This window comes from Gossypium arboreum, chromosome 7 (assembly GCF_025698485.1).
Source record: "Gossypium arboreum isolate Shixiya-1 chromosome 7, ASM2569848v2, whole genome shotgun sequence".
NCBI classification, from domain to species: domain Eukaryota; kingdom Viridiplantae; phylum Streptophyta; class Magnoliopsida; order Malvales; family Malvaceae; genus Gossypium; species Gossypium arboreum.
In genome coordinates, this window is record NC_069076.1 from 5,936,911 (window position 1) to 5,956,941 (window position 20,031).

The 20,031-nt window shown below is 35.3% G+C and overlaps 3 protein-coding genes across 8 annotated transcripts; 1 reads left to right on the forward strand and 2 right to left on the reverse strand.

Moving 5' to 3' along the window:
* Positions 1 to 4,191: 4,191 nt before the first annotated feature.
* On the reverse strand, positions 4,192 to 7,041 carry LOC108458239 (uncharacterized protein At5g01610-like). 4 transcript variants are annotated; one of them, XR_008285678.1, is made up of 4 exons: positions 6,384 to 7,041; positions 5,872 to 6,284; positions 5,403 to 5,496; positions 4,192 to 4,924 (listed from the first exon to the last, which is right to left on the reverse strand). XR_008285678.1 is itself a non-coding variant. In XM_017757557.2 (2 exons), the coding sequence occupies exons 1-2, from the start codon at positions 6,873 to 6,875 to the stop codon at positions 6,222 to 6,224; spliced, it is 555 nt and encodes a 184-aa protein (XP_017613046.1). In that variant the 5' UTR covers positions 6,876 to 7,041; the 3' UTR covers positions 5,710 to 6,221. The 4 variants fall into 4 exon arrangements, 1 of the variants encoding a protein (XP_017613046.1); XR_008285677.1 differs by lacking the exon at positions 5,403 to 5,496; XR_001867263.2 differs by lacking the exons at positions 4,192 to 4,924; positions 5,403 to 5,496 and adding an exon at positions 5,710 to 5,774.
* A 441-nt stretch (positions 7,042 to 7,482) lies between these two features.
* LOC108483796 (probable linoleate 9S-lipoxygenase 4) lies at positions 7,483 to 11,287 on the reverse strand. Of its 3 annotated transcripts, none has more exons than XM_053030584.1 (10): positions 11,160 to 11,287; positions 10,627 to 10,747; positions 10,253 to 10,533; positions 9,947 to 10,187; positions 9,547 to 9,864; positions 9,361 to 9,446; positions 9,151 to 9,237; positions 8,784 to 9,088; positions 8,423 to 8,686; positions 7,483 to 8,347 (listed from the first exon to the last, which is right to left on the reverse strand). In XM_053030584.1, the coding sequence occupies exons 3-10, from the start codon at positions 10,526 to 10,528 to the stop codon at positions 7,579 to 7,581; spliced, it is 2,346 nt and encodes a 781-aa protein (XP_052886544.1). In that variant the 5' UTR covers positions 10,529 to 10,533; positions 10,627 to 10,747; positions 11,160 to 11,287; the 3' UTR covers positions 7,483 to 7,578. The 3 variants fall into 3 exon arrangements, with proteins under 3 accessions (XP_052886544.1, XP_052886543.1, XP_017642874.1); XM_053030583.1 differs by lacking the exon at positions 11,160 to 11,287 and adding an exon at positions 10,958 to 11,099; XM_017787385.2 differs by lacking the exon at positions 11,160 to 11,287 and having other exon boundaries at positions 10,627 to 10,947.
* A 4,305-nt stretch (positions 11,288 to 15,592) lies between these two features.
* On the forward strand, positions 15,593 to 16,349 carry LOC108469623 (uncharacterized). The gene has a single exon (XM_017770564.2). The coding sequence runs from the start codon at positions 15,717 to 15,719 to the stop codon at positions 16,182 to 16,184; it is 468 nt and encodes a 155-aa protein (XP_017626053.1). The 5' UTR covers positions 15,593 to 15,716; the 3' UTR covers positions 16,185 to 16,349.
* The last annotated feature ends 3,682 nt before the right edge of the window (positions 16,350 to 20,031 follow it).

Below are 20,031 nucleotides of genomic sequence, written 5' to 3' on the forward strand. Positions count from 1 at the left end.
GTCACAAACAACAAATGAGCATAACTATGTTGAATCCCATATTCCGATGGGATAATGAGTGGACTCTCCCTCGATGCTTGAAACATAGATGGTCTATACGTCGTTGTCGGTATTGTTGTCGTCGAAAAAGTACATGGTATAGCCGTGTAATACATCGAGGATGGATGTCTAAAGTCTAACCTAACATAGGACTAAAAGTAGAAAAATGTGGTGCAATATATGGTGTTCGTATGAAGATGATAAGGTTAGAATACGCCCCAAAATAAGACGGTACATACTGATCGGCGAGTGGTGTGGGCATCAATGTTGGTTCTTGCATTGGCGCTGATGATGGATCCGTCTTATCAGCCCTTAGATTTCAAGGGGATCGTCATGGCCTACTCGTATGGAGATGCCGATGCCTCACCTCTTCCTCATACAAATATAGTTTTCCATGGATCCTAAACTATGGCATGTACTTTAAATCGCATGCTAACTCCAGAATGATAATAGGTTCGCGAGTAGGTAAGAAATCATATCAATTATTCCACATGTTGATATGTTAGAAGTAGAATACCGACCAATTCTCATCCAACTGCTATAAGTTGATAGAATGCAGATCATCAAGGTCTTGAGGTGCCACGGAAATCGATTGTTGGAATTCAAACTGCCGCAACACTCTATCGGTCTCGTGTATCTGGACGGTAGCATACACTACCAATGAAACCTTCACGTGCCAGATGTTGGGATTTACAAAGAATTCATCGGAGATGACTTCTCAAATTGTCGGATCCTTGTATGGTGTCCATTCAAACTATGTTAACGTGATAAAAAATATTAGTTATATATACTATTAAATACGAAATCGATTGCGTTCTTATTATATAGTTCAAATTTAAATAAATAGGATACCTTCGCTTCCGATAGTTGGTCTAATAGAAGTCATATATCTTAAAGCTCAATAGGTAATCCCATGTGACTCAACCAATGGTTCCACCTATTTAAATAACTTGTTAGCATAACGATTTTAATTTAAATCAATTTTCTTATGGTAATATTTACTAAATTTTATCTTGTTACGAGTGGAAATGTATACGGGTAGTTCACTCAATGACGTAAAAATAGAAATTGGTATCGTGCCCATGATTGTAGTAATAAAATACAACCATCAATTTTGATTTTTTCTGGTTGCGTCACCCGACACATCTCCCGGTACAATGTCGCCAACACGGTAGACCCCCAACTGAGTTTACCTGCTCCTCTAAAATCGACGAGTTTCAGTAACCACCGTAGATTGACGACTTTTTGTGACTTATTCTGCATCAAGATACCCTCGATGATTTGAAAGATGTATGCCCGAGCATGTCATTTTCTTTCGACTTTAGTCGAATCCTCATCCAACCTTGCAAAATTTCTTCTTAACCAAAGCCATTTCGATCTGACCTCCGTAAATCATCTCCGAAATCGAACGTAAAAGTTCACACATACGCCTCTCCAACCAACAGACTGAACAGACTCGGTGACTACCAACCCATGTATGTCATCCAGAGTGATAGTACACTCACCGCATGGAAGATAGAATGTGTGCGTCTCATTCTCCACCTCTCCACCAACACGCTTATGAGATAGTACACTCACCGCATGGAAGGTAGAATGTGTGCGTCCCATTCTCCACCTCTCCACCAACACAGTTACGAGTTTCGGGTCCAACTTAAACCCCCGGCCTACAAGGGTCATGTGCCAAAAATTGGCTTCCCTCAAGTATGGTTCGATCAACGGTGATGGAGGATCAGGTATATTACGGATATGGCATTGTAAAATTCTATCTTCCTCCTATTTACATAAAAAAATGCAAAATATTAAGTTAATATATAACAATGAAATAAAAATAATTAAACAAAATTAAAATTTATTAAAATTATTCTTACCATTTGCAATCGAATGACAAAAATGTGTTTGTCATATGTCAAATTAGAGAATGGGTCGTTCTTGATTATATAAAAATCAAATTAATTTTTAATAAAAATATTAATAAAAAATAGAATTTAAGTAATAAATTCAAGAGAGATTTTAGAGAATATTGTAAGAAATGAGTAAGAGTAGGGTTTTATAGTTTCTTTTTCTTGTTGTTGGGGATGCGTTCAAGCTGAAGCGTTTCTTGGTGACGTCTAAAACGCTTCCAACTGGAAGCGATTTTCTAGATTTCCCCTAAAAACGCAGTGTTTTCCCTAAATCAACCTATTCCCGTAAATATTCCAAAAATCAGCCTATTCGGTAATTTAAAAAATCAGCATTTTAGGGTAATTTAATAAAAAATAAAATTAAAATAATTTAAAATAATAATTTTAGGGACTAAGTTAATTAATGAATTGAGTTTATCATACTAAAGTATCTTCTTCTTTTTTTTCCTTTGAAAAAGTTTTCAAATATGTATAGTTTCAAATTTAAGTGCTCTAACATGAACGTAGCTATACTGTAATAAGATTTTAATTTGACATGTTTACTTTTTAATTTAACTCGAACAATTTTACTCGATTCAACTCAATTCGAATTTATTTCACTCAACTTGATTCAAAAAAATTTCAAATCAAGTTAGGATAATAAAATAGGACTTGTCAACTTGATTAACTCGAAATTTTTTCACTCAATTCGACCGAATGCTCACCTTTACTTCTTGGATAGAGTGATCCAAGTGACTCGCTTATTGTTCAGGACATAGTGGATGGAACTGGGAATTGGCTCTGCAACGCTCTGGTGGCATGCTTTAGTGGGGAGGTGTTATTCTATATTCTGAACATCCACCCCCGCCCCCCAGTCGCCTGACAATGATATGGATCAATGCTTGTGGAAATTGGATGCGAAAGGTAGGTTCTCAGTTGCCGAGGTGTATTTTGTCTAGTGGAGGACCGATGGGAGGACGCTGATGAGCTATGGAAACTTGTGTGGGCTCTGCCTGGGTCGCAACATGTTACACACTTCTTGTGGTTGGTCATGTAGGGGAAGCGCCTCACCAATGCAGAACGATGTTGACGGGGTCTGGTGGATGACCCCTTGTGTGCAGTTTGTGGTAATGACTTAGAAAGTATTATGCACATTTCGAGGGACTGTCCGGCTCTTGCAAAACTATGGTGCCACTTTGCTCCAACTACCAAGCAGCGTTTGTTTTCTGATGCTGCTCGGGTGGACTGTCTGCTTGTCAATCTAAAGCGTGACCATGTATGCCCTCTTCTAAACCTGCCTTGGAATCTCTTGTTTGCACATGTATGTTAGCACTTTTTTTTTTTTTTTTGATATAAATATATGTTAGCACATTTGGAAACGAAGGAATGGGCTGACCTTCATGATGAGATTTTCGTGTATTGGTGCGCTGGCTCAGAAAAGTGCTAGTGTGTCAAATATGTAATGTCAAGTCGAGTCGTCAACAGAGGGATGTGCAGGTTTAAAATTTAATTGTTTAATATTATTATCAAAAAATATTTTTAAAAAATAAAATATCTATTTTAAACATAGTATTATAAAATAATAAATATACATTTAAATAATATTTAAATTAATTAATATTATAAAATCTTAATAAGAATATAAAAATAATTTATTATAATTTTCTGTTAATATTTTAATATATAAAATATAGATTTTAAATATTTTAAAAAAATTAATATTAATTATTCATAAAATTTAATTCAAATATATAAACATATTTTAAATAATAAAATATAAACAATAAAAATTAAAAATATAATATTATATTAAAATAATTTTTAGTAGAAAAATAATTACATACAAAATATAAATACTATATAAAATATATTAAAAGGGATAAAACTGTCATTTAGTCTTTTTGACCCCAAAAATTGTTTGTTTAGCATTACTTGCTTGAAAAGCAAGAAGTGCTTTTAACCTCAAAAGCACTATAAAAAAGCAATACTAAGCCTAAGTTAATCAAATGGGAGCAACCGCAACAAGCCTAAGTACCTCCATGGGGCACCCATGGTAAAAGAGACAGACAGACACACACGCAGAGATGGGGTGATTGATACCAGATATTTTAGCAATAATTCAAGTGAAATAATGAAGTATCACATCTTCCAAACCGACTTCCTTTTTTTTTTTTGGAAAACAAACAAATAAAACCACTCGAAAGTCAAGATCCACAGACTGAAATATCACTGGTAGATATTACTATTAAAAAAAATGCCAAAAACATATATATAATCATCAAAATTAATTCTATATTATCCTTTCATAAATCCGATACTTAAGTACAGATGTAGGTTGAAGATATACAAACACAAACACGATGGGGAAATCAATATACGAACAAAATGCCTCCTAAAACATGGTAGCATGGCATGTGAACTGTGATCAATGATCACATCACATGCCATATAGTAGTATAGTATAAACTCAACCCCCGCCAAGGCCAAGCTGGCCTGTCGTCCCATCATTCTTCTACCCAAATTCAACCTTCTCCATTGCCAACATTTCAATAATTTCATGTCTTTCTAAACTAAATAAAGAATTGTTTTGCAGACTGTACTAAGTTGGTAAGGTTTGAAAATCACAACTTTGATATAAAGGTTTTAGTAGTTCATAGTATGCCTATATAAAAAGTTTCCATTCTTTCATAACCAGCATCTAACTGCTAAACATTTGAACATATCAGCACCAATACCTTGCAGGACCAAATAACGGAAAAAGAAATTGCATGGTTACCTGAGAGATTATAATTTTAAGAAACAAACTTTTTAACTACAATCCCATCAGAAAAATGAAACCGAAGTGTTCCAAATGACAGCAAAGGAGGAATCTACATCTAACATGCAAAAGACAGTGTCCATGATAGAAGTTGCGCACATTAGGGACAAAATTCAACTTACTAGACATATTTAACGGTAGTCTGTTAGCAAATTAAAACCCATCTGATGCAGCCGATATAGACACACTGCAAATTTTACATAGAGAAAATCAAGGAAAGTAGACCGAAATTTTACACTGGTTTATAGCAGTTTCGCCCAATTTAAACATTCCAATCTTCACAGCTTAAAAGACAAGGTACATCCAATTTCTTCTTCAACATTCCAGTACCAAGTTGTTCAAGGGAAAGTTATGATCACTTGCAAGATCAGTTACACATCAAATACCTAATATGACAATCTATATGCTGATGCAAAATGCTACAATAGAGTATACCATGAACACAGTGATTCTCAAATTCTGAATTTAGCCAATACAAAATCGAATAACTTAGATGCTAAAGCAAAATCTTTTAGAAAGCCTCTCACTACTTCATTGCATGCCCAGAAAATAAGCATATGGCTACCACACATCAGGTAGATACCCAAAAGTTCACTAATTGAGCAAGGCTTTAACAACCCTCCCAAAGTCAGAGAAAATAGAAGGGGAGAAAAGGTAAAATCAACCTTTTTTTTCTTCGGAACAAGACTGCCAGTTCAAAATCTTAGGGAGAAATACACCCCCATCCAATGACCATGATCTACACAAGGTCACAAACCCCTGTTTGAATTATGACAATGAGAATAGATGCTGTCAAGGTTTAGACCTGAACATATAGATTAAAGAACTCATACTACACCAATATTTGATATGGAACAGGGAAAACTCATGATTAAAGAATAATCAACAAAACAACTGAAACGCAACATTCAAGCATATAAAGCCACTCAATTGTTTACCAAGCAAGAAATAAGGGAAATGAAGCAAGAAATGTTTATTATTGAATTTCATATCACGATTGATTCACGAAGGAGTTCCCATCAATCTAATTGTTTTTTCTACAACACAAAAGAGACTCAATTTAATAACCATGCTTATATTCATATTACAAATGAAAATTTTAACATATGAATTAAATTCCATAGAATTTATCACCTGAAACCGCCGACCAAATGCTCCTATATCCATTTTATCTTCCATAATGTAAACTAACCAAGGTCATCAATAAAATAGCTCTTCAATCTTCCATTTTCTCCTCAACAGCTCGCCTCGCATAGACAGAAGCCAGCTGGACTTGGCAAGTCGACGATTCTGCACTATATAAAACAAAGGAAAGAAATGCAAGCAAAGCACACAGGATGGAGGCGTGAAGACCATCCACAGCAGACATTCTGACCAAAATTTACAAAGTGGAGGCGGGGGAGGGCGAGGCCCCAGAACACACTTCAAGGCTAACCTGATTGAGCTATTGAACAACTTCTTTCGTCTTTCGTCTTTCTAACTTTCTAGATCTCGTTCCTCCCAAAACCTCCATGATCAAGTTCATATCGATGTTTCGCACGTGGACTCTACAATTTGTACAAGAAAAAAAAAATCAAATTAAGCTATTAAATTAGCTTATAATTCACAAATTATTAAAAAGCTAAGAGGAAGCACAAAAATCAAACCTTCGCGACTGCTTCAGCTAATAACTTGCCATCTCCAATCGAATCACCAGATTCAGAATCATCCTGAATCGCCATACAATCCCTCGGCGTTTCGAACCAAGACAACGAAAACTGCTTAGAAACGACACCGACGTCGAAATAAATGAGGCCCGAGCTAGGAACATCAACCCAAATCCCTTTGACCTGGAACCAAAGAAACAGCTCTTGAGAAGAAATCCCAGACAAGGCCCCCATCTGCCCGTACTTCAAAGTCCCAGAAACGTTCCTATCATAACGAAACTGGCATTCAAACATAGCATTACAAGCTTGATCCAACTGAACCTCGAAGCGGCCGGTTTCGTCGAACTCAAATCGGGTTATCCCCTTCGGAAGCAGCCCCGTGGGTAGCCCATGGGCCTTTAGGATATCGTAAATAGTCTCCTGCTCGCCGTTGACAAGCGCGAAGAAGATGAAAATGACGTGAAGAAATATGGAAGGAACTAAAGGAATCATTTTTCTTTATTTTTCGTGAGGAATTCTATGTTACTACATGAAGGCGGAAATTAGGGTTAGGGTTTAAACGAAAGAAAATTGGGAGAATAAGATAAGAAAAGCGAACGAGAGAAGTAGGTGACAAGTGTTTGCCAGCTTGAATACAGAGAGGATTAGGAGAATGATCAATTATGAGTAGGCCCCTCCTATCCGTTATCCTCTACGGTTGGGATTTTCTCCTACCATACGATAAACCAGTAGTTTACTGCCACGTAGATTGGGTAATGGCCTGACTGTAAATTCTTGGGGTTGTTTCGTGTTTATTCATGCCAGTATCTGTCTCTTACACGCGCTTCTATGGTGCGTATAAATTAAACCAGTTGCTGCCCGGCTATGGTGATCCGTAGCTGGATCATGGGCTCATAATACACGACGAATTCGTGATTTAAACAAGCCAGTTGGACCCAACGTTCGGCCACATATGATATGTGTCTAATAAACATTTTTTCTTATATTATATTAGATAAATAATTATATGAAATTGTGAGTCTAGCTATTTTTTTCTTTTGATTTCTCACTTTTTACTCTTGAAAATTTTAAATTCAACTAAAACTACTAAAAATTATAATTTCATACAATCTATCTCATCCATTTGTAATTGTAAATAAATCAATACAAAATAGTATCATATGAAATATTTGTATTCATACACCTGGGAGAAAAGTTAAATGGATATGCTATTAGGAATCCCTTTGGCCGTGATTCCTGCTGGGGTTTCGACCTTAGCTGCATCAGGGTAAAGAAGTTTGTATGGCACTTTTGCAGGCCCTCGTCTATTCATAAGCTCTGGATCTCCATTTCTCTCCATGATTTGCTTCTCTATCTCCCTCAGAGACTTATTGAACTTCTCAAATCTCTGCTTCACCTGCTTATTATCTATCCACTCCGATGTTGCTCTCTGTCCTAAGTAAACTTCTTCAGACGTGTGCCGTGACAGTACCTCCATTAATGCTATCCCAAGGCTTGCCTCAAACCTATCTGGTAACATGTTGAGAAAATACTTATCTGGGTCTTTCAAGAATTCTGCAAACTCCATCGTACCTTCTTCGGGCACGAACTTCCGGCACCGACTGGGACGGTTTGGAGGATAACCTGCGTACGAATATTGCCCGAAATTCACTGATGCATGAAGGGCCGATGCGATCCATACGAGTGTTGTTAAAGTGCGTTTAAGGTCTGCCTTTGTGGTCATTTGACACCACCATTGCTCCTTGCGTTTATCGCCGTGGCCGACGTTTCGAATTTCCGACCACCATGCTTGTATTTCGGTATCGGATTTGACTGAAGGATCGTCTTCATAGAAGATGTCGCAAAAATCTCCCACCCATGTTTGGATGGCTAACCATATATCTAGACCGTCTAGACCGTAAGGATAATCTTGGAAGAGCATAAGAGCTCCTCTGGGGTTTTCTGACTCTTCCAGGGCCATACACCTGTGAAACGGCATGGTTTTTAGCATTAATCATATGCCATTTTTGCAGATTGTTTTAGCACATCATTATATGTACCTTTTGATTAGATCGGAAGGGAGAGCTTGTTCATCGAATCTCCATTGTTTGTAAAGTTCAGATGACAATTCCATGGAGAATTTGCCCGTGAAGAGTGTCTTCTCAAGTATTCCTCCGGCGTTTATCAGAACGGTCCGAGCTAGTGCGTTTATGTGCATGGTGTCTTTGAAATGAGGATCCAACAACCGGTGAACTGGATGCATCACGCTCAGCTGCCTCCTGGTGGCAATGATGAACGGCTCCACAACTGCATGAGTATGCAACCTGGAAAAAGAGGTGTTTAAACTATTCTGAATCAGTCCTAAATATGGATACACACAAGAGGATTTTGACTTCTGAGATATAAGTTATGGCTCATAACCAATGGCTGATGAGTTGATGGTATGCCGAGTCATTAGCTGCAACATGAGCCTTGGCCAACTGCCATAGTGCTTGAGGGATGTCTTCTTTTTCAGGAAGTAACACCATGGTTTTCATCCCGTCGACGTTGTTGGAAGAACCGGGATAGCTCAGCTCTATGGCCAATGGCTTCAAGGTGGCATCATTTCGTAAAAATAGCAATGTTCGGGATGCACAAGGGCGGACACCCTCCGAGTACATTTTTCTTAAAAATGGCAACAGATAATCATGGTGGTCCAGGACATAAATCCTCCATTGTTTCATTGCCTGTAATATAATGTGCTGAAAGTCAATTCACGAATACTAGAAGCCACAATTAAGGTAGTTACCTGTTCGAAACTCAAACCATCAAGGTTGTGCTCAATGTCTGACTGCTCTATGTGGCTTTCCGTTAGTGTTCCTCGAGGTGGGAATTCCTGGATTATTACAAACCCGATGCGTAAACCAAGTAAAATGAATTGTATGCTGATAATATGAAGTATAATTGAAACGTTTTTAAGCTAATAGTATTTAAAACCAAGTCAAATAAGTGGAGCGACCCTCAAGCAATGAATTCTAGTAGGATTCGTCCCAGCAAGCATTTGTCGTCCGAATTCCTCATCTAGCTTCCATGCGAATTGATTAGCTGTAAGGATAAAAAGCATTAAAAGAAAATTAAGCACATAGCAATGCATATTCTATGCGTGGAAATGGCAGATTGTTGTTCTTATGACGTATGATATCACCTCTTATGATTTGAGGCAGTGGGAATTTTATGTCAACTTCTTCAATCACGTGAGTGACATCTTTGAAAAGCTGAGCTGGCACAAACTTTTTCACTTTCTCCGTCACCGATTTTCCCCTCATCGCTTGGCGTCTGTTGTTGGAATACAGGTCCCGTATGTCACCAAATGACTCAAAACTACTGGAATCACGAGGCAAGGATTTCGCCTCAGGTAGATGGAAATAAGCCGTGGCTTGGATTGCATTTGCAATGAACTCAGATAGTTTCTTGGGACTGCATCGCTCATCCGGTGGAACATAAGTGTCCAAGTTAATCGTGCCTTGCCAATGATCAGAAACAAAAGTGAGAACAAACACACACACACACTCACATATATATTAATATAGATGCTTTCATATTACCATTTGTGGTAGCAGGGCGGCCGGTTCTTCCCCTGCGAGGATACGGACGTGAACGGGAACCACCCAAGACAGGTCTAACATGATCTGGACCTTTTTCAGGATTTCCAAGATCATCATACAGAGCATAATCATAGATTCGATCCCATTCTTTCCTTTCCCCAGTTCCATCACCTCTCAAGCTTTCAAGCTCTTCCTTTCTCAATTCCACTAGACAAGCTGGGGTTTTGCTCGGAAGATAACACTGCAATGACAGAAATTATAGAAATGCAACTACAAAAAATAGGACCAAATTTGTATAAAACTTACTGTGTTGGAAAAGAAAAGCCGACTGGTGTTAGTGTCTTTGATTGGATACACCCAAGATCGGCAATCAAAGTGGATGACCTTGTTTTCTGGAGTTACAAGAGTTGCAGATTGAAGGAAGAATCTATGCTTGTGATTGTTTTCTATAAGGAAAGCTCCTGGATTTCCAAATCCAGGCTCTACGTGTAACTTGATCTTATAAACGGTGGTTTTTGTGCCGTCTTTTTTACTGCTCTTTCCCTTCTTGAGGCATGCTTTCCCGCTCAACTTCCCTTTCATGGTATCTTTTGAAGGCATTGAAGAAGGAGACATTAAAGGTCGAACATCATATCAAACGACGAACTAATTAAATAATGGCCAGCTAAACAAGAACTTACTTGGGTCGATTACTGTTGAACTATAAACCTGAACAGATGCTGATTTTCCAGGACCTGATAATCCAGGGCTATGTTCAATCACAACTTTTCCATTGATAAGGTATCGGCTTCCATGGCGATCCTGCAGCGAATTACAATCAGAAATCTTGTTTTGGATAGCATTAAAACATTCTTGCATATTGTAACATAGGTGATGATGATGATGATGAGAATCCATGTTTTTTTTTTTCTCTTTTTTAATAAAATTAGTTCATGATCAAGAGGATTTTTTTCTTTTTTTCTTGTTTGGTATTAAAAGAAAAAGAATGAATCCCGTGTGAAAACGCTATACAAAAGGAAAGCGAAAGAAATCTTCTTTGCTTGGATTTTCAGCTATGCATCTGATTCATTTCTTGCTAAGAAGCTTTAATTTCTTCAATGGCACTTTGCATTTAAATGCCAAGAGTTTTATCTGAGTTTCATATTCTAAATCATATTTCTGTTTTACTCTTGCTTTTAAAAATAAATGCTTTAACCAAGTACGGAATATTTACCTCTATATTTGATCCATGTTCTGTTTAGTCTTTGCTCATAACATATTTTACCTCATTAACCCCTGAAAATCTGTTTTGGTATAGTTTAGGTCCTTGACTCAATTCTAATCATGCTCAAGTCACTCCCCATTCCTATTTCACATAAAATGCTTAAGAATAATAATAGATTGCTTTTTTATGAACTACAGTTCAAGATCTGTCCTGCATTTTATTTATGTAAGTTAGAATCAATTTTCAGTAATGACTTATACGCTAATTAATTTATTTCTTAACGCTTTTTATGTATTATTTGTAGGGTGTAAATGAGATATTGATGTTCGCAAGTTGCTTGAGTTCAATTCAAAAATAATTTAAATTCGGTTTGGTAATTATCAAATCGGGCTCGAATTATTGCTTGAGCTAAATTCGAGCTTAATAATACTTGACTCAAACTGTTTACGAATTTTTTAAAGTTTTTTTATATATATTATTATATTATTTTATTGCTATTAATATATTATTAACCCTAAGGTTAATTATTGCATTAAGCTTGGGTTTGAGTACAAAAATTGGTAAATGATATTAATCGAGCATGTATAGCTCAATTATCGAGCCAAGCTCGAATTTAAAAATAATATTCAATTAAACTTGAGCTTGAATTTAGTAGTACTCGAATTCGACTCAACTCAATTACAACCCATTTATTATTTTTATATTTTAAATAAAAAAACGAAAATCAACAACTTATATCATAAAATCAATAAATTTTCAATTTGCACAAATTATATTAATAAAATAATTTAATAAAAAATCGATTTTATCAAGAACGCATTCTTTTCTTTTCTTGTTGTGTTGCTAATTCCCCTAATTCCCATGCCCTCTTGCTATCTGGTGTTCATGCTCGGCTGGAGCATCATCCTCATTCAGAGAGTACATTGCCTTCCCTATCGTCTCTGAAAAATAGTCGGAGGTAACTGATGTTGTTGAATCCTTTCCGTCTCTTGCGTCAAGATAGAAAGCTTGAGATGTTACTCCTAAATGTGATTCCGATGACTCATTTTTATAAATACTACAGTAATATTCTTCATGTAAAGATTCACGAACTTTTACATAGTGTTTGGTGCTTTTATATTTCTAATAGAATTTGATTAATGAGAATGTTACTTTACAACATTTGGTATATCTCGAAAAGTATTAATTAAAATGTTTGGTTCACTAAATATTTTGCTAGAGATGTGATAATATATAGTTTACAAATTTATCATTATTAAATAAAAGATAATATTCATCTATTTAATTTTTATAATAAACTTTATTCTCAACGAATATTTAGATTAAATATTTAATAATAAATTTAATTGACAGTTTTAAAATTATTTTTAATTTATAATTTTAATTGAAAATAAAATTGTTTCAAATTTGTCTTATATATATATATATATATATATTTCTAAATATAATAATGCATATAAAAATTAAGTATATATAAACTTGCTTTGGAATAAATTTAAAAATACTTTAAATCACGTTTTATTTCAACTAAAGACTAACCCATAATGATATAATAAAAAGTTAATTCTAGGTATTATTCGAGCAATATAAATAATTTAAAGGTAAATCATGCAAAAGGTTATGATTAAATAAGTGAGTTAAACCTAAACCTTACTTCTTCTTTTTCCCTTTTCCTTGTAAATATTCATAAAACTATAATAAAATTAAATTTCAATTAATATACCAAAAATAAAAGATTGAAAAAGCAATAGAAAATAAAAATAATATATAAAGGGTATACTATATAAATGATTAAATATGCATATAAAAATAAAATTAGGAAAAAAACTTAATTGTGAAAAAAATTGTTCAAGTAATAAAGAAAATTGTAAAAGATCGATCCGACTAAGCAATGAACAAGAAAAATAGCGGAATAAATTGAGAAATTGAACACACAAATTTAACGTGGAAAAATCTCTCCAAAGAGGATAAAAAATCACGGGCATAGATAATTTTACTATAATGGAAAAAGAACGAAGAGTACAAAAGATGGAGATAAAAACTAAACCCCGAAAACCCGAAAACAAAGAACCCTCAAAACGTAAAACACAAAATTCTCTAAATGTGTTATGAGTTCTAATCTCTAATGGGTGTATTTTTCTAAGATTATAAAAGAGCCTATTTATAGGCTAAATTCATAAGTCAAATAATAATAAAATAACTTAAACTAATCAATGTTTGATTGAAACAAGTAAATAGAGTTTAACTAAAAGATTATTTTTAAAATTTGACTGAAAATAGGAGTCATATTTAATAAATCTCTACCTTGACTCATATGTCCACAACGCCATCTTTGCCAAAGCCCGCCACGAGCCTATTTTGAACTATGCAGGGAATTAACTGAGTCGAATTTGTGCTTTGAAAATGGAAGACTTCTAGCCTTCGACTTGTACACTGTCAAATCAAAACTAACCCGGGCCTGATTTTCACAAACACAGTGCCCTAACTTTTCAAAACCTGCATTCAAAAGAGAACTTCTCTTCAACGAAACGCGAGCTCCATGAGATACTTTAATGCCGCTCGACTTGATGTTGATTCTGCATCATTTCAAGTCTAAAATACTCAAGGAGATGAGATTCTTTCGTAAATTAGGTACATACTTGACATCTGAGAGAGTCATAATCGTCCCATCGTGCATCTTAATTTTAACATTACCAATACCAATTACCTTACTAGATGAATCGTTTCCTATGCGCAAAACTCCACCTGCAACCGAACTGTATGTGGAGAACCATTCTCTATTGGGACACATGTGGAAAGAACATCCTAAATCTAAGATCCACTCGGACGTGAGCTTAGAGTTATCACTTGTTGACACTAACAAGAAATCATCACCATTTTCATCAGCTAAATTAGCACCAGCTACATCTTCCTCGTTACTCTCAGCAGCTCTTTTATTTCGCAGTTTATAACAATCTGCTTTGACGTGACCTACCTTTTTACAATAACGACACCTTTTGTCTCGTTTCTTTGATGCTACCAAAACGGAAGCTTGTCTATCTGTCTTGCTATCCAAATGAAGCTTATTGTCGAGTTTGTGTCTACTCAACACATGACCCTTCACATCTTCAAACGAGAGTTTGTCTTTGCCATAAATCAGGGTCTTCCTGAAAGACTTGTATAAAGGAGGTAAAGAGCACAATAATAGCATAGCTTGATCTTCATCATCAATATGAACCTCAACATTCTTTAAATCGTTTAAAAGAGTAATAAATTGACTGATGTGATCTCTAAGAAGCTCACATTCGTTCATGCGAAACGTAAATAAACGTTGTTTCAACACTAAACGGTTAGCTAGAGACTTAGTCGCATAAAGAGTTTCTAACCTTTTCCACAAGGCAGATGAGGTCTTCTCCATCAATACCTCCTGCAATACCGTATTCACGAAGCACAACTGGATTGCAGACAAAACCTTTTCATCAAGCTCTTCCCATTCTATTTTATTTAGATTCTCAGGCTTTTTCCCGGTAATAACCTTTTTCAAACTAGATTGAACTAGAATTGCCATCATCAGAACTTGCCACAGATTGAAATTTGTCTCACCATCGAACTTTTCAATTTCAAACCTTGTTGTTGCCATCTCTGAATGAGTTGATCTATGAAAATTGAACTAGCTCGATACCACTTGTTAGGATCGATCCGATTAAGCAACGAACAAGAAAAATAGCGGAATAAATTGAGAAATTGAACACACAAATTTAATGTGGAAAAACCCCTCCAAAGAGGATAAAAAACTACGGGCAAAGATAATTTTACTATAATGGAAAAAGAACAAATAGTACAAAAGATGAAGATAAAGACTAAATCCTGAAAACCTGAAAACAAAGAACCCTCAAAACGTAAATACAAAATTCTTCTAAATGTGTTATGAGTTCTAATATCTATTGGGTGTATTTTTTTAATATTGTAAAAGAGCCTATTTATAAGATAAATTTATAGGTCAAATAATAATAAAATAATCTAAACTAATCAGTGTTTGATTGAACCAAGTAAATAGAGTTTAACTGAAAGATTATTTTTCAAATTTGACTGAAAATATGAGTCATATTTAACAAAAATCAAGTAGGAAGGAGGAGACAATAATATCTTCTCTCTTTTTTTGGTTAATTTTATCTTAATATTTTTAAATTTTTTAACCTATATGGAAAAATAATTTTCTCAACTTTTACTATGGGAATCACGTTGTTGTATTTATGCGAAAGTATAAGTATTCAGAGAAACTATAAAATTTGACTTAAAATTTTATTTACAATAATGATATAATATGTCATGTCAGCTTGCTCTTACACTATTCTAAGTAGTTAATGTCTCGATGATAAAATTGTAATAAATCAATAATATTAATGATTATATCGTAAAATGACTAAAAAAATACTTTAGACTATAGGTAAGCGAGTAACTTTGTAATTTACCCTTGCAAAGAACAAGCTCCAATTAACCAAACCGAATTGTTGGAAAAGAAAAACAACTCTAAAAAGCCCACTCAACTGAACCTTTCTTTCCCTTAATCTCCATTCTTCCCCCAAAATGGCGATTTCAACAATCCAAAAGCTCACTTCCCAAATCCACCGTCTCCCACCTGTATCCTACCACATCCTCACCCGATCCTCCGCCACCTTGTCCTCCTCCAAGAAGGTTGCCGACAGGATCGTCAAGCTCTTCGCCATCGACCCAGAAGGCCAAAAGCGTGAGGTTGTGGGCCTAGCCGGCCACAGCTTACTTCGGGCCTTGACTAACAGCGGGCTGATCGATCCGGCGTCTCACCGGCTCGAGGAGATTGATGCTTGCTCCGCCGAATGCGAGGTCAACATCGCCCAGGAATGGCTCGAGAAGCTTCCACCCCGTACCTACGATGAGGAATATGTGTTGGTAAGGAATTCGAGGGGTCGTATCTTGAACAAGCATTCCAGGCTTGGGTGTCAGGTCGTGCTTACGCCTCAGCTCCAAGGTATGGTTGTCGCTGTCCCCGAGCCTAAGCCTTGGGATATTCCATAAAAATATATATAGAACTAGACGGAAGTGAGGGTGCTTTCTAATGTATTTCTGTTGTTTTTATGGGAGTAATAATAATTTTGGTACTTTGAAAGAAACGGATTTTTTCCCATGTAATTTGGGTCGCTTCGAATTTAAATGCAAGTTATTCTATGGATTTTGGCGTTACTTTTTGGGTTTTCTTCAATGCTTATGTTTATCAGGTTGGAAGTAATATAGAAGTTTCAAATATTATTTGGAAATTGCATTTAGTTTTAGTGGATTTTTCTCGTGGTTAAAGCTTGATGCTACTAGGTGTTACGGGAACGAAGAATCCTGGGTTTTGTTCACCACATTATGTCAGCGACGGTCTTAGAGTAAGCTATTACGAAACTTTAAGCATTATGCTTCCCTTTTTATCCTTTGCCTGACTGGAGAACAAACGTTGCAGCCTTCTACTTATCTTAACCTTGTTTCCTGGGTGAAGCTTTACTTTGTTCCTAGGTAGTTGGATTGGTTTGAACCATCTCAGAATTTTATCTGAGATACTAGTTAAACTGAATGAAGGATTAGAGGTGGTGCCACTATAGGCACCCCTTACTGAGGGAAACTCCTGGAAACTGTGATTGAAATGAATATGAGATGATTCTTCAAGTATCAAAGATTCGGTAGACCAATAGATTTTCTAGAGCTCTAGTAAATAAAGAGCAGCATGATGGTTCCTTTCAAGGGTGTTTGGTTTTGTTAATTTGAGGTAACAAAGATGTTTGATGGAAACTTTTGGTTCATTACTTCTAAAGGTTTGATCACTTACTTCCTCAGAGCCCAGTTAAATTGCAAATGATTATAGGTTATACATATGGTTTAACATGGTCTAATTTTTATGAGAAAAGAAGTGTTTTTGTTTGGTGACTCCATGCATGGAATAAATTGGATAAGTACAGCATCAGACTGCTTACACTTCTCTGGCTAGTCCATGACCATGTCAGAAATTGCATTTTCGTTTCACATGATGGGGTATTGGATATCTTAGTAACACGAGAAAACCTACTGCCTCAAACAGTTCACCTGATAGTTTATCTCCAATAATCCCCTTCAAGATTAGCTTAGCTTATGTCTCAAGAGTACAGAGCAGAGCTAAAATATCTGATGGTTTGAAATATTATAGGTTACAAACAAAAGAAGTTCAGCTAAAATATCCATAAGTTGAATTACTTGTGCATTCCAAGCTAAAGGCCAGCTTTTAGATGCATTTTATTTCCACTAAAGGGTTTGAGAGTTTGGGAACTTTTAGTTTTTCTGTACCAGTCAGTGCTTTTTCTTCAGTTATTGTTTGAAGTTGAAAGATTTGGCTTATGATAAATGAAAGAATAAGATGAGAAGAATATGATTCAGGATTTGTACTGCTAATACTAATATGAATTACTATTTCCCAGTAAAAATGGAATCCTTTTTACTCTTAACTGGTTAGGGGTGCATTTGATTGGAACTCCTTTGAGTTCCATTAGGTTCTATGTACGCAGCTTACTTGATGGTTTTCAATGTATATATCTCAAGATACTCCAGATTTTTTCCCAAAGTAGATCTCAACATGTTTTATATTATAGATATGAAGGCCATAATTATTAATGTTGTTTCAATTCTAGCATGTGAACTCCAAGACCAAGATATGGTTTAATGTTCTACTAGATGAGAATGGTGGAGGAAAAAGGAAATGTTTTTTGTCAGGTAAAATGGCTTGGATGTCCCTCACTCAACAATGTAGCTGTCTGAGAGTGTAGTGGAGGAGGACTTGTGTCTTTGCACTAGTTTGGTTTGCGAAATGGCATTACACCTGCTTGTTTAGCTTGGTTGTAAGATTTTGGATGGTGCCTCTAGCATTTTTGAGAAATTAAAAAGAAAGGAGAATGTTTAATTGATTTGCGAAATGGCATACACCTGCTTGTTTAGCTGCAAAAGTATGTGCTGCTGATGCTCACTTTGCTTCTACAAAGCTTTTTTACGTAGTCATATTGTTCAAAACCACTCATGCTACATGAGAACCTTGCTTTGTCATCTCAATAGTAATTTTATTTGTCATATAGATCATTTGTTGCATGACATATTCACCTCATGAATTTCCTGTGGTGCAAATGGCTAATGTTCTCATGGTATATTTAATCATTTATATTAATAGTATGGAGGGACCAATGGTAGACCGTTGATAGCTCAAAAATATTACTTCAAAACTATGACTTATAAATCTGTAAATATATTTTTTAGCCCAACAAAATTTTCATACCTTATAATGTCGATGTTTATATTTTTGTTTTTATTTTTATTTTTAAAGCTAAATTTGGTCCTCAATCCTTGAAGAAGAGTCAAAATCAAGGTTTTTTTAAATGAGAAAATTAATTAAAATGTTAACTTTTTAAATACGATAGTTTGCATGACACTATAATTTATGCTAATTTTTTAAAAATTTATATTTTAAAATTTTTTTGAACCACCTCATTGTAAGTTTTGATCATATCTACTCTTTTTGACATAATGTTTAGAACTATTCATATCTCCTTCCTAACTCATAAATAGGAGGATAATGCGCTTCAGCGCACTTAAACTCACGTCCTATTGTATTAGCAACAATTTTCATACCAATCAAGTCAAAATTTAATCGGCTTTTTAAATTTTAATTTTGATGTATTTTATAAATTTTGAATTATTTATTGACGTGACATCTAAAACAAATATTGTTATGTTAGTATGATGCATATATGGACTGTCATAGGAGTTATCAAACGTTAAAAATTAATATTTTAGTTAACATTTTCGTTAAAAAATGATTTGACTCTTTTTAGAAAATTTAAAGATTAAATCTAACTCAAAAAAAGAATAATAACCAAATTAATGAAAAATGCAAACATTGATGACTAAATTAGGAAATTTGGGCCAAATGAAAAAACACATTAATAATATATATTCAAACAAAATTTGGTAGTGGCCCAAATTAATGCAAAAGGCAATTTTATTTGGGCCAGCCTTTTCAATCTAAACTAAATTAGGAAATTTGGGCCTCTGGTTATTTCAAGAAAACTCCGACCACCAAAACCTCATGAATAAAATTTGAACCCTAGCCCTAATTTTCAATTCCTTATATATAGCATCCTACCTCCTCATCTTTCATCCTGTTCTCGGTAGCGTCCCTCCCTTTGCCGTTTTGTTTGTGTGTGCGTGTGTTTTCATATTGAAGGAATGATAAAGCAAGTCAGCTTCTTGATTGGGTGTAGATGGAAGCGACCCACTCAATCAAATAATTGAAATTTCTTGCGATATCTAAATTCTCAGCCAGTATCACTCGCCTGAATCTGATATATTTTCCCTGATTTTTCAGGCCCTTTTACTACTGGTATATTCACCTTTATATTTTTTTCAAAAATGGAGAAAAAAAATCAATGCAAACGCACTCTGTCCCAAAACCGTCGTAAAGACGAATTTGTTTTGAGGCAATTTCTTCGTTTGCTATATCATCAAATTCCATTTGATTTCCGACTTACTCGCCCAATTTGATCCCTTTTTAACTGATCTTGTTGGGCACATGGTTGGAATACATTTCTCTCTCTTTTTTCCCTTGCGTTATTTAAACATGAACAGCTGTTTTCATTTTTAAATGCCTAGTAGTGAGATCTGGTAAGCGTGATTGTTCATAACCTGTAACATAATAGCGTGTAAATTATGAGAATCAAGTACCCTTGATGAGCACGATTTAGTAAAAACTTGTTTTTCTAATAGACTCTAGATTTGAATCTTTATTTTAGATTAGCAGTATCATTGTTTGTTAGCTACGTCTGATCGGGTCATAGAAATTTTGGGTTGGAAGGATAGCGATGGGTTG